This window comes from Gobio gobio (genome assembly GCF_949357685.1).
Source record: "Gobio gobio genome assembly, chromosome: 25".
Classification (NCBI taxonomy): Eukaryota; Metazoa; Chordata; class Actinopteri; order Cypriniformes; family Gobionidae; genus Gobio; species Gobio gobio.
This window is the reverse complement of record NC_137121.1, coordinates 33,719,695-33,733,394: the sequence shown is the minus strand read 5'-3', so window position 1 is coordinate 33,733,394 and position 13,700 is coordinate 33,719,695. Positions and strand designations below refer to the sequence as shown.

Genomic DNA, 13,700 nt, shown 5'->3' with positions numbered 1-13,700 from the left:
ACATAAGTACACACACACACACACATATATTATGTAAACACAAACTTTTATTTTGGATGCGATTAATCTTTTGAAAGCCCTAATTTTAAACATTTATTGTGATTAAACAAATGCGTCGCACTTTGTATGTACAGTAGAAACAAAATGAATGTGGAAAAATTCACCTCCTCAGTTTTTCTGCGCAGAATGAGTTCCTGTTGTCTCTTTTGCGCTTCAAGCAGTTTCATCTGATGCTGTACAAGAGAAAAACACATCACATTGAACATTTCTCACTGTCAGTTGGCTCTTTCATGCTGCACCAGGGTTATTTTCCCATCATGCACCTCCTGTTTGCGCTGGTCCTTCTTAAGTGTGGCGATCTCTCGGTTCCTGCGGGATTCGGCCATTCTGCTCTTCTCCTGCTGCTCCTTCATCTGCTTCATCAGACGCACCTGACACCACAGCAACAGTCAGCTCATTTATACTAGTTCAGCGGTAAGATTAGTGATACAGAAAGTGGATAATGATAATTAGACAGATTACTACTATTAATATTAATTTTTGCTCATTTTTATGAAGGGTGGTAATAATTCTAGAGCTGACATTACATCTAGAATTGCCATCTTAGCAGTAGAAAAACCTTTACAAAATTAAATACACGTGTTATTATAATGCAATATATATTATATAACTAATATTTATTTTTATATCATCTATAAACAACTTTTATTTTGTGAAAAGAAGCCCATTCTTAATGGTTTTGTAGTATGTTGCAGTAGGGGTGATGTGTCTGTTGACCACTGGGAGGCGCGGTTTATAATGCAATATTTTGTGTTGTAATGGTGATTCAGCATTTTCCAATGACTCAGTAAACAGCCATGTGCAGTCTCCATGGTGACACGTACTTTGGTTTTCTTCATTTCAGCCAGATCCAGCTGTAGTTTCTTCAGTTGTTTCTCAAACTGTGACTGGTTCTTCAGTAGGCGAGCATGCTCTTTCTGAGCCGCCTGCAGTTTATGCAGCTCTTTGTTCATCACACCCAGTTTCTTCTCGTATTCTGCTTTTATCCGTTTGCTCTTGTCCTCAGAGCAGGACTCCACTGAGCCTAAAAAAACAAAACAGATGAAACCAAACCAAAACAAACAAATACAGAATAAAATAAGCAAACAAAACCAAACCAAAACATAAAAAACATAAAATAACAGAACAAAAACAATGCAAATAAAATAAACAAACAATGAACAAAACAGAACAGAACCGATGAAACCAAAACAAACAAAACATGCAAAAATAAACAAACAAAAAACAAAACACAACAGATGAAAACAAAACAAACAAAACAGAAATAACAAAAACCCTGCAAAAAAAAAACATAACCGATGAAACAAAAAAAACAAAAGAGAAAAAAAACAAAAAAAAAACAATGCAAATAAAATAAACAAACAAAAACAGAACTGATGAAACCAAAACAAAACATACAAAACAGAAATAACAGAAAACAATGCAAAAAATAAACAAACAAAAAACAAAACAGAACCGATGAAACCAAAACAAAACAAACACAAATTAACAAAACAAAAAACAATGCAAATAAAATAAACAAACGAAAACAAAAACAGAACAGATGAAACAAAACAAAACATACGAAACAGAAAATAACAAAACAAAAAACAATGCAAACAAAACAAACAAACTAAACAGAACAGATGAAACCAAAACAGAAATAACAAAACAAAAACTATGCAAACAAAATAAACAAACAAAAACAAAACAGAACCGATGAAATCGAAACAAAACAAACAAATCAGAAAACAACAAAACAAAAAACAATGCAAACAAAAAAACAAAACAGAAACGATGAAACGAAAACAAAACGTACGAAACTGAAAATAACAAAACAAAAAACAACGCAAACAAAACAGAACATATGAAACCAAACCAAAATAAAACAAACAAAAACAGAATAAAATAAGCAAATAAAACCGATGAAACCAAACCAAAACACACAAAACAGAAAAGAACAAAACAAAAAACAAAGCAAACAAAAACAAAATATAAAACAACAAAACAGAACCGATGAAACCAAAACAAACAAAACAGAAAAGAACAAAAGCCAAACAAAACAAAAACAAATCAAACAAAAACAAAACAGAACCAATGAAACCAAAACAATCAAAGCAGAAAAGAACAAAACAAAATAAACAAACAATTAAAAATAAAACAGAACCGATGAAACCAAAACAAAAACAGAGTAGAACAAAACAAAAACCTAACAAATAAATAAATAAAACAAACAAACAAACCAAGAAACAAGACTTTCTTTAGCTTTTCTCAGGGTATATTGCCAGACTCAAATCTGATCTCCATGTTCGGAGCGTTGTTTGTGTGTGTGTGTGTGTGTGTGTGTGTGTGTGTGTGTGTGTGACACTACTATTAATAGTAGAGTCATGACTCAGAGTCAACATGAAATCAAAATTTGTATATTTACTTTAAGGGGCTATACAATTTTCCATGCATTACCATAATCACTTTTTATTGCTGATGTGTGAACAGCCTGTAAAGAAACGTAAAAAACACGACGACTTCCTATGCTGTATGAAAGCCTGTAGACTGATGTTCATGTGAAGGAAACACAAGGTTTTTGTCGTATGTGACGTTTACACCTGAGAGCCTTTCTTCTGTTCTATGACGCATGAAATGAAAGCAAACACAATGTTCAGGATGATGCCGAAAGAGCCGCTCTGCGCTGTAATGTCAGTGTCATGCAAAGGAAAGGGATTCATCCAAACTGCAGTCTCACAGAGCCAGATCTATACGCTCTAATGATAATGACAGCCCTAGTTTGAATATAAAGTATGTTTGAGATTAGACTCTAATCTCAAACATACTTTATATTCAAACTAGGGCTGTCAAATTAAGTGTGTTAACACAGATAAAATATTTAAAATAAATTATTTATGCTGTTTTTACATTAATTTGGAGATTAAATGTGGACAATATAAAAATATATTAAAAACTTTAATGTAAGGTGCGTTTAATCTCAATTAAGCGATCTAATTCAATCTATTATAATAGTGTAATTTAACTGACTCGTCCTCATCTGTTGAATCGCAGAGCTGGTGCAAACACACCCACATCACTACGAGCAGATGCTTTCTGAACTGCTGTTTTCTCACTGAAGTTAGTTTTGTTTTGTGTTTATTTTGTTATCGAGATCTAAACGTCACTCTCAGCAGTGGACGGCGCCAGGATGTTCGTTAACAGTACATCGCTGCAAAGGTATTTCCAACTTATTTTTACTTCTAAGTGAAGAATGAAAAAGTGCTCCGCCGTCAGTTTATCTGGGCACGCGTGTACGAGTGTGAGCAATAAGTTGCTGGCTGCAGTTCACCTAATGGCCACCGGTGTCACTAATAACAAGGGGTTCTGAATTCTACATGTAGCCTCTTTAATGCATGCATCTGTCCATGTTCTGAACGATCCTTCAGTGCAGTTGTTGAACTCACCCATGTTCTGCAGCACGCGGTCTCGCTCCAGCTGCGTGTCTCTGATCTTGCACTGCAGCATCATGAGTTTCTGCTCGTACTGCTGTTTGAGTGTGTGCAGACGCCTCTGACTGTTCTCAAGCTCATCGATCAGCTTCTGCTTGATGGCGATCTCACACGTGATGTTGGCCAGATCGGCCTGGAAGTCCTCTGATCAACACAACAGAAATTCATAAATAAATCAAATATGTTAACATATAGATTATCATTAAACAGACATTTTTTTTTACATCAATTATTCGTATAAATATAGTTAACATTACATATTATATATATCTGCTATAAAGTATTATTTTTAAAAAAATTCAATACTTTATTTGTACGTCATATGTCTCTGATTGGCCATTGTGTTCACACGCTCAACATATATGTCTCTGATTGGCCATTGTGTTCTCGCGCTCAACATATGTCTCTGATTGGCCATTGTGTTCACACGCTCAACATATGTCTCTGATTGGCCATTGTGTTCTCGCGCTCAACATATATGTCTCTTGATTGGCCATTGTGTTCACATGCTCAACATATGTCTCTGATTGGCCATTGTGTTCTCGCGCTCAACATATGTCTCTGATTGGCCATTGTGTTCACACGCTCAACATATGTCTCTGATTGGCCATTGTGTTCACACGCTCAACATATGTCTCTGATTGGCCATTGTGTTCACACGCTCAACATATGTCTCTTGATTGGCCATTGTGTTCACATGCTCAACATATGTCTCTGATTGGCCATTGTGTTCACACGCTCAACATATGTCTCTGATTGGCCATTGTGTTCTCGCGCTCAACATATGTCTCTGATTGGCCATTGTGTTCACACGCTCAACATATGTCTCTGATTGGCCATTGTGTTCTCGCGCTCAACATATATGTCTCTGATTGGCCATTGTGTTCTCGCGCTCAACATATATGTCTCTGATTGGCCATTGTGTTCACGCGCTCAACATATATGTCTCTGATTGGCCATTGTGTTCACGCGCTCAACATATATGTCTCAGATTGGCCATTGTGTTCTCGCGCTCAACATATATGTCTCTGATTGGCCATTGTGTTCACACGCTCAACATATATGTCTCTGATTGGCCATTGTGTTCTCGCGCTCAACATATATGTCTCTGATTGGCCATTGTGTTCACACACTCAACATATGTCTCTGATTGGCCATTGTGTTCTCGCGCTCAACATATATGTCTCTTGATTGGCCATTGTGTTCTCGCGCTCAACATATATGTCTCTGATTGGACATTGTGTTCTCGCGCTCAACATATATGTCTCTGATTGGCCATTGTGTTCTCGCGCTCAACATATGTCTCTGATTGGCCATTGTGTTCTCGCGCTCAACATATATGTCTCTGATTGGCCATTGTGTTCTCGCGCTCAACATATATGTCTCTGATTGGCCATTGTGTTCTCGCGCTCAACATATGTCTCTAATTGGCCATTGTGTTCTCGCGCTCAACATATATGTCTCTGATTGGCCATTGTGTTCACGCGCTCAACATATATGTCTCTGATTGGCCATTGTGTTCACATGCTCAACATATATGCCTCTGATTGGCCATTGTGTTCACATGCTCAACATATATGTCTCTTAATTGGCCACGTGTTCTCGCGATCAACATATGTCTCTGATTGGCCATTGTGTTCACACGCTCAACATATATGTCTCTGATTGGCCATTGTGTTCACACGCTCAACATATATGTCTCTGATTGGCCATTGTGTTCACGCGCTCAACATATATGTCTCTGATTGCCATTGTGTTCACACGCTCAACATATATGTCTCTTGATTGGCCATTGTGTTCACACGCTCAACATATATGTCTCTGATTGGCCATTGTGTTCACACGCTCAACATATATGTCTCTGATTGGCCATTGTGTTCACACGCTCAACATATATGTCTCTTGATTGGCCATTGTGTTCACACGCTCAACATATATGTCTCTGATTGCCATTGTGTTCACACGCTCAACATATATGTCTCTTGATTGGCCATTGTGTTCACACGCTCAACATATATGTCTCTGATTGGCCATTGTGTTCTCGCGCTCAACATATGTCTCTGATTGGCCATTGTGTTCACACGCTCAACATATATGTCTCTGATTGCCATTGTGTTCACACGCTCAACATATATGTCTCTTGATTGGCCATTGTGTTCACACGCTCAACATATATGTCTCTGATTGGCCATTGTGTTCACACGCTCAACATATATGTCTCTGATTGGCCATTGTGTTCACACGCTCAACATATATGTCTCTGATTGGCCATTGTGTTCACACGCTCAACATATATGTCTCTGATTGGCCATTGTGTTCTCGCGCTCAACATATATGTCTCTGATTGGCCATTGTGTTCACACGCTCAACATATATGTCTCTTGATTGGCCATTGTGTTCACACGCTCAACATATATGTCTCTGATTGGCCATTGTGTTCTCGCGCTCAACATATATGTCTCTGATTGGCCATTGTGTTCTCGCGCTCAACATATATGTCTCTGATTGGCCATTGTGTTCACACGCTCAACATATATGTCTCTGATTGGCCATTGTGTTCACGCGCTCAACATATATGTCTCTGATTGGCCATTGTGTTCACACGCTCAACATATATGTCTCTGATTGGCCATTGTGTTCTCGCGCTCAACATATGTCTCTGATTGGCCATTGTGTTCTCGCGCTCAACATATATGTCTATGATTGGCCATTGTGTTCACACGCTCAACATATATGTCTCTGATTGGCCATTGTGTTCACGCGCTCAACATATATGTCTCTGATTGGCCATTGTGTTCTCGCGCTCAACATATATGTCTCTGATTGGCCATTGTGTTCACACGCTCAATATATATGTCTCTGATTGGCCATTGTGTTCACGCGCTCAACATATATGTCTCTGATTGGCCATTGTGTTCTCGCGCTCAACATATATGTCTCTGATTGGCCATTGTGTTCTCGCGCTCAACATATGTCTCTGATTGGCCATTGTGTTCACATGCTCAACATATATGTCTCTTGATTGGCCATTGTGTTCTCGCGCTCAACATATGTCTCTGATTGGCCATTGTGTTCACATGCTCAACATATATGTCTCTGATTGGCCATTGTGTTCACGCGCTCAACATATATGTCTCTGATTGGCCATCGTGTTCAAGTACTGAAATACTGCTTTTGTCCTAATATTTTACTATTGTAGCTTAAAGGTGCACTATGTAACATTTTTGCAGTAAAATATACAAAATTTTTCCCACTAGGCCAGTGTTATATATTTTGTTCAGTTGAGTACTTACAGTATCTCAAATGTTTCCAACTATTTGTAAATCGTGAGAAATTGCTATTTTACCCGAGGAACCGGGACGTGTGAGGGCGTGGCCTGTCGATGACATCATATCTGCGTTCCCCTCGGTTTCTGGTTTTATTCTGCAGAAACGCTTTACTCTCACTGCAGTGTGAACAAGTGTCATTGCAGACGCTGAGAGAACACACAGAGTAACGTCATCACATCATCAACACACTCAGAAGTGTCTAATATGATCAGCAGAGCTGCGCTACCTCACACTCATGACCGCAAAAGCGGAAGTAGCGCCGGTGACTGTGGCATAATAAAAGTCCTGCTGCTCACGAGGCGTGTGTGGCGTTCATCTTATTAACAATCGCTCCAGCGGTTCCTCAGCTCCTCAACACTCGCTCCTGCTCTGCTTCAGACTACAGTAACGTTAATAATCACATCCATCAACATGATTTCTGTCCGAGTCCTGTCCCGATTCTTTCCCACCGGCTGTGAGCTGAAGACCACATGTCCCAAGATTCTGCGCTCAAACTTGGCATCATCAAACTACACCTTTGTTTTAAATAGGCGACCTCTAGCGGATGGAAAAGTTACATAGTGCAGCTTTAAAGGCTGGTTTGAAACAGTACATTGTTTTAGAGTAAACAACAGTACCCTTCTCATCCAGTTCAGAGTCAGATTCATCAGAGCTCTCCTCAGCCTCCATTTCCTCTTCCTCAACTTCCTCCTCATCTTCCTCTCCATCCCCCTCCTCACGGTCACTGGCCTCCTATGGAAACAATTTCATATCAAAGACTGAATGATGCGCTCCCGCCTTAAAATATGGTCTGATAGAGCAAGTGGACTGTCAATCATACCATCTCTGGCTCCTGATTGGTCGGTTCTAACTGCTCTCTCTCGCTAATCTTCTGTTCGCCATCAAGCGTTTCATCTTTGTTAGCACTGCAGGGGAAAATCAAAACTAGAAATTAGAAATCTATTTTGTAAAAGCACTTTTTTTTTCAAAATATGCAGCATAGATTATCTGAAACAGAACAGAAAACAGACAATTAGGGGGGAAGGAAAGAAGACATGGTATTATGATGGACATGATGAAACAGAAAAGTTAGATGGGTGGTATATTATGAAAGCGGATTTGCTCTTTTGAAAACATTGGCGATTCAGTTCACCCAGACTATTTATCGAAACAAAAATGTTAAAACATCTCATTCAGAAACCTTCATGGGTATGATGTGACAGCCATGGGCTCATTTGCATATGCCCGCCCACATTCAGCTCAGAAAATTGACCCGCCCTGGTGAACAACACCGTGAGCTATTAAAAAGCACTTTTGGTAATTGAAACAAAGCTCAAATAACAAAGATATTAAATGAAAACAAACTTTCAAAACCAAGTGTAAGTACCAGCTACCATCGGTTTATAACATCTGAACTGTGAATGGCTGGATTAATTCCACCTTGTCGTTGCACTGCACACACTACAAGATCACGTGGCGATAATATCAAACAGCTTTGAAAATAATATTGCAGCGTCTGTGACTGCTGAGAAAAATCACGTTTTTGTCAAAGCCTATGTCTGGATCGATGATCAAAACAGATGGAGTTCATCCACACCCGCAAAGCTATATAGATTTCCTATAGAACATATATGTCTCTGATTGTCCATCGTGTTCGCACGCTCAACATATGTCTCTGATTGGCCATTGGGTTCACGCACTCAACATATGTCTCTGATTGGCCATCATGTTCACTACTCTTTCAGAAGATGTATAATAGCGCCCCCTACTGTATAATGCTGCGTTCACACCAAACGCGAATAGAGCATCTGGAGCGAGTGATTTCAATGTTAAGTCAATGGAAAGGCGCGTAGACGCGATTCCGCCTCATTCGCGCATCCAGTTCGCAAATGACACAAATTGGATGCGAATTGAGCGTCTTGCGGCGCGAGTGGTGCTTTTTGTGCATTCACGCGCTTGAGGCGAATTCGCATCTGACGCCCGAGTTGAAAAATCTGAACTTTGGCGTCAATTCGCGCCGCGTTAACCAATCAGGAGCCTGCTCGCTGCTGTCACGTGGTAAAGTGACGTGATGAGAAACCTGCATTAATTAAAAATAGTACTATTGTGTCACAAAATGTAGTTTTAAGACTTTTTCAGGTGAGAATGTAGTTGTTTAAAGCTCAAATCGGTGGTTTATTTATAAAGAGAGCGCCTATTTAAAAAAAATAATCTTGTGTTTTTGGAGTTGTGAGCTCCAGCGGATCACCGGGTGCTCAGCGCTCATTAACCCCGGCGAGAGCAGCCTTTCCTCGGCCAGTCCTTCTGCCGTCTGCAGTGGTTAAACATGAGATAGAATTCGTCTTGTGTGGATCTAATGTGCGATCTTTGGTGTCATGAATCATTATTTGTTGTCTGCCAAATCATTTTGACTGAGGGCAAAGAGATGTTTCATAACTTTACTTTTTAAGGATATTTAATTATGCATGCAGTGAAGATAATGTAGTCTTAATGTAGTAATGAGTTGCCTGGACCACATTTGTGTGACTATTAATGTTTAATATATATTTTTAATGAAAATGAAAAGAGGCAGAGTGGTGTTTTATGATATATTTCTCCTGGAGCGTCTTGAACGCACGTCTATTTCGCTTCAAACGCTCAATTTATACGCGCGTCCAATTCACAGTGGACGCGCAAATGGATTCAAAATGTTCACGCGTCAAACTAGACACGGTAGACGCGATTTTGACGCTCTATTCGCGTTTGGTGTGAACGGAAACTGCCTTCAAAGGCAGGGAAAACCGAGCCGCGATCCAGGGGTTTTGTTGCGGATCTTGGAAATCTGTTTGCGACAGCAAAATCCAGCCAGAAGTCATGTAATTCGGGGTTGCCTTAAAGAGATAGTTCACCCAAAAATGAAAATTCTGTCATCATTTACTCACCCTCAAGGTGTTCCAAACCTGTATGAGTGTCTTTGTTCTGCTGAACACAAAAGAAGATATTTTGAAGAATCTTTGTAACCAAGCAGATAGAGCAACCATTGACTAGCATAGTAGGGAGACAAATACTATGCTTTGTTACAAACATTCTTCTTTTGTGTTTTGGAACAACTTGAGGGTGAGTAAATGATGACAGAATTTTCATTTTTGGGTGGACTATCCCTTTAAAGGGATAGTTCATCCAAAAATTAAGATATTTTAAGGAATGACGGTAACCAAACTGGGCCCCATTGACTAATAGTATTATTTACTCATATTATAGTCTATAATATAGACTAATAGACTATCATATCATATTATAGACTCAATACTATGGTAATCCATGGGGCCCATCAACTTTTAAGCATATTTTTTATCAAGTCCTTCAACAGAAGAAAGAAATTCATACAGGTTTGGAACAACTTGAGGGAATAAATGACAGAATGTTCATTCTTGGATGAACTATCCCTTTAAGTTGAAGTACGAAAATGACTAAAACTTAATAAAAGCTAAATAAAAATATTAAAAAGTAAAGCATATTGAAACAAAATTACTCAAATTAAAATAAGGTCATTTACATAAAGGTTCAGACAGACAGAGAACGAAAAATGATCATAAAAACTCAATTCAAAGTGTTTAAGGTGAAAGAATGAAGCAAACGTCATGGAAATGGGGTTGAAATGTCACCTGGACATGCTCTTAACAGGTTTCGTGAGATTCACCCATTACTTTGAATGACTTTGTTTCTACCCAAATACACTTTAAAGTACATGAATAGAGTATAAACTTTGTCTGGGCTGTTCTCCAGGTCTCTGGAAACTACCTGCCTGAAAGACAATCAGAATTCAAAGGTTGCAGCAGAGACGACACACAGGGGGTTATGGTTAATTATAGAGGGGAAAGAGAGACACAGGGACAAACCTGTCTTCCTCCACCTCTTCCTCCTCATCCTCCTCCTCTCTCTTGTCACCCAGCAGCTGCTGGAGTCTTCAGCGGTCAGAGGTCAGAGGTGAAGGGTTAAAGAGCAGAATCGAGGAGCACAGAGAGAGACAGATAGAGAGGGTACGGTACAGACATTAGTAAACATGCAAATGTTCACTGTGGGTAAGAAAGCATCTTATAAAGGATATTATATCTCTCTAGGTTTATTTTGTGCACAGTTCCCTCCTAGTCTCCTGTAAACGGTTTGAATTAATAATAATAAATAAAATAAAAAATCGACTTTTACTTCCTCATTCCTGTGTTTATTTCAGAGTGCACATGGGAATGATGGGAAATGTAGTTTGTTGATTTGTCGGCTTGTAAATCTGGATAAAAGAGTGGCATTTTCCAGCAAGCTTTACAGCTTTTTTTTTTGTAATACATTTTCAAAATTTTTCTATATTTTGTCATAATCTAAACAATTAAAAAAAAAAGTTTAGTTCATAAACAGCTCACAAAATACATACAAACTAAGATTTCACTATGTGATTATGACTATGATTTTTTAAATGTCTCTTATACATCTCTTCTGCTCGTCACGGCTGCATTTATTTGATTGAAAGAACATTAATTCACGAATTAATTATTATTACATGAATTATTATTACAATTTAAAATAATTGTTTTCTATTTGAATATATTGTAAACTGTAATTTGTAAGCTGAATTTTCAGCAACATGATCTTTCAGAAATCATTCTGATATGCTGATTTGCTGCTCAAAAAAACATTTCTGATTATTATTAATGTTGAAAACAGTTGTATTGTAATAACATTATTACACACATTGAACATTTGGTTCAATTGTGTAGCAAAAAAAAAAAATTCTATATTTTTTTTTATTTCCCGAAAAAACTCATTTTTTTCTGAAAATCTAAAATCTGGCATCCATCTCTTTTCAACCAGATTACATAAACACAGAAAATGTGTTTTTGATTTTGTTTACATTGTTTAAAACCTGACGTTTCAGCGTTTCTTTAGACATATGTCTCATGTTTGTGAGACAAGTATTCACCAAGCTAGAGTTCCCTTTCTGAAGTAATGTCTTTCAGAGAGAGGCTGCAGATCATGTTTGTTTTCTTTATTTTGCAAAAAGCAAAACATTTTGTTTTTATTGTGACTGTATTGTGAACTTAACAGATTATAATGATGTATAACACTTGCCTGAATGATAAAAAAAGTTATTTGAGTCTTTTTGGCACTGATAAGAAAAAAAGAGAGCCGACTCGAGAGGGTTAATCACGGAACACACTTCAATCCGAGTTCCCACACGAACATATCAAGTATTCAGTCCATTTTATCACGAAATTCAAACGATAAATGCCGTTTTGACACTCTTTAATGTGGCGTGACTGATCATAGGCGCGTCAGTTCAAGCGGCCGCGCGCGAGTGAACGCGATCATCTCTTCCTAAAGAATAAACGTGAATTAATATCTTAAGGTATGTTGAGGATACATCACAATTTACTGAAATGTATCATATGTTGTGTAATCGCTCAATCAGTGTTTCAACAACGAAAAGACGTCAGTAAAACAGCTTGAGAACAATGTCACCTAGCATCACATTTACCTCAGAACTCATTCAGTGTCCACAGCTGTCCGTTCACTAGAGGAATCAACTCTTCCACTAAATATATGACCTATATTAGCCGTTATATTCATTATATTCTACTGAACCTGTTACTGATGTCTGGATTATTTCATGTGTTTAAAGGATTAGTTCACTTTTAAATAAACTTTTGCTGATCATTTACTCACCCCCGTGTCATCCAAGATGTCCATGTCTTTCTTTCTACAGTCGAAAAGAAATTAAGGTTTTTGATGAAAACATTCCAGGATTTTTCTCCATATAATGGACTTCAATGGGCTCCAAACGGTTCAAGGTCCAAATGACAGTTTCAGTGCAGCTTCAAAGGGCTTTAAACGACACCAGACGATGAATAAGGGTCTTATCTAGCAAAACTATCAGTTTCTGTGAGAAACCGAGCAGTATTTATGCTATTATTTTACCTCTTTTCAGACGAGCGTGATCGTCTCTGAGCTCTGCCATAACTTCCGCTAAGTGAGGTCAAAATACGAGCGTGGACATAGATATATCGATCGTAGATGCCTCATTAGCGCCTGCACGGATCAGTAGAATGAGGCATCTGCAGTCAATATATCTATGACCACGCTCGTATTTTGACCTAACTTAGCGGAAGTTATGGCAGAGCTCAGAGATGATCACGCTCGTCTGAAAAGAGGTAAAATAATAGCATAAATACTGCTCGGTTTCTCGCAGAAACTGACGGTTTTGCTAGATAAGACCCTTATTCATCGTCTGGTATCGTTTAAAGCCCTTTGAAGCTGCACTGAAACTGTCATTTGGACCTTGAACCGTTTGGAGCCCATTGAAGTCCATTATATGGAGAAAAATCCTGGAATGTTTTCATCCAAAACCTTAATTTCTTTTCGACTGCAGAAAGAAAGACATGGACATCTTGGATGACACGGGGGTGAGTAAATGATCAGCAAAAGTTTATTTAAAACTAATCCTTTAAATAAATCTGTCATGAAAAGGACAGTCACTGTGTATAAATAATTATATTTCAACAATAAATTGGAGAAAAAACTTTTATAATTAGATTTAGAAGTTATTGCAAAAACTGTGAAGTTTACATGTTTGCACACAATGTGTTATTTGAGTGTTGATTATTATATCTATATCAGCTGAATTTAGGCTAATAGTTTGTGTTCTGTCCTTTAATATTATAGTAATGTGTGAGTAAGGGCGCCCTATATAGTTTACAGCATTATCTTTAAGAAACTTTTAGTTATAATTGAATTCATTTTAGGACAGACACAGTTTTTTTCAGTAAACCACTGTTTAATTAAAATAAATAAAAGCAATTTTATAAAACTGCCGTACCGAACCGTGACTTCAAAA

At 38.1% G+C, this 13,700-nt stretch overlaps 1 protein-coding gene across 1 annotated transcript in view; it reads right to left on the bottom strand.

The window, feature by feature from the left end:
• Positions 1–13,700, bottom strand: part of kif21a (kinesin family member 21A) — a 117,936-nt gene that overhangs the window by 42,068 nt on the left and 62,168 nt on the right. The window contains exons 12-17 of the mRNA XM_079809771.1: positions 7,680–7,764; positions 7,477–7,591; positions 3,486–3,674; positions 885–1,084; positions 324–431; positions 165–233 (exon numbers count right to left, since the gene is read on the bottom strand). Of these exons, the coding sequence (XP_079665897.1) occupies positions 165–233; positions 324–431; positions 885–1,084; positions 3,486–3,674; positions 7,477–7,591; positions 7,680–7,764 (766 nt within the window). The remainder of the gene's footprint in view (positions 1–164; positions 234–323; positions 432–884; positions 1,085–3,485; positions 3,675–7,476; positions 7,592–7,679; positions 7,765–13,700) is intronic.